At 64.1% G+C, this 950-nt stretch overlaps 1 protein-coding gene across 1 annotated transcript in view; it reads left to right on the top strand.

The window, feature by feature from the left end:
- The window catches only part of DENND4B (DENN domain containing 4B), a 43896-nt gene that overhangs the window by 20057 nt on the left and 22889 nt on the right, over positions 1-950 (top strand). Inside the window, 2 exon segments of the mRNA XM_031064831.1 lie at positions 304-362; positions 442-590. Coding sequence (XP_030920691.1) covers positions 304-362; positions 442-590 — 208 coding nt within the window.

The raw sequence follows: 950 nt of genomic DNA, 5'->3' as shown, positions 1-950 counted from the left end.
TCCCATCCCATCCCATCCCATCCCATCCCATTGTTCCCATCCCATCCCATCACATCCCATTGTTCCCTTCCCATCCCATCCCATCCCATCCCATCCCATTGTTCCCATCCCATCCCATCACATCCCATTGTTCCCTTCCCAATCCATTCCATCCCACCCCATCCCATTCCATTGTTCCCATCCCTTCCCATCCCATCCCATCCCTTCCCATCCCACCCCATCCCATCCCACCCTATCCATCCATCCCATCCCAGCTCAGCATGTCCCCATGTCCCCCACCACCACGTCCGTGTGTCCCTGCAGATGTCCCCGTATGACAGCCTGCTGCTGTGCCGCCCCGTGTCCTCCCCGCTGCCCCTCAGGTAGGACTGGGGGGTGCTGGTTTGGGGGGCACAGGTGGGGAGGGGGCCGTGGGTGACCAGGTGATGTCCCCACCCTCAGCGGGGCCAGTTTCCTGACGCTGCTGCAGAACCTGGGCCCTGACAATGCTGTGGCACTGCTGGTGGCCGTCCTCACCGAGCAGAAGCTGCTCATCCACTCCCTGCGCCCCGACGTCCTGACCAGCGTGGGTGAAGCCCTGGTGGCGGTGAGTGACCGCAGGGGACACTGCAGGGACGCTGAGGGGACGTGCCACCGCAGGGCTGGGGACCTGCTGTGCTGGGGATCCTGGTCCCACAGCGCTGGGGACCTGTGGCACTGGGGATTGCTGTCCCTCAGTGCTGGGGACCTGTGGCACTGGGGATTGCTGTCCCTCAGTGCTGGGGACCTGTGGCACTGGGCATTGCTGTCCCTCAGCACTGGGGACCTGTGGCACTGGGGATTGCCACCCTCAGCGCTGGGGACCTGTGGCACTGGGGATTGCCACACTCAGCACTGGGGACCTGTGGCACTGGGCATTGCTGTCCCTCAGCGCTGGGGACCTGTGGCACTGGGCATTGCTGTCCCTCAGC

The sequence above is a fragment of the Geospiza fortis genome, unplaced genomic scaffold (assembly GCF_000277835.1).
Source record: "Geospiza fortis unplaced genomic scaffold, GeoFor_1.0 scaffold375, whole genome shotgun sequence".
Classification (NCBI taxonomy): Eukaryota; Metazoa; Chordata; class Aves; order Passeriformes; family Thraupidae; genus Geospiza; species Geospiza fortis.
Note: the sequence above shows the minus strand (reverse complement) of the source record. Positions and strands in the feature narration are given on the sequence as shown.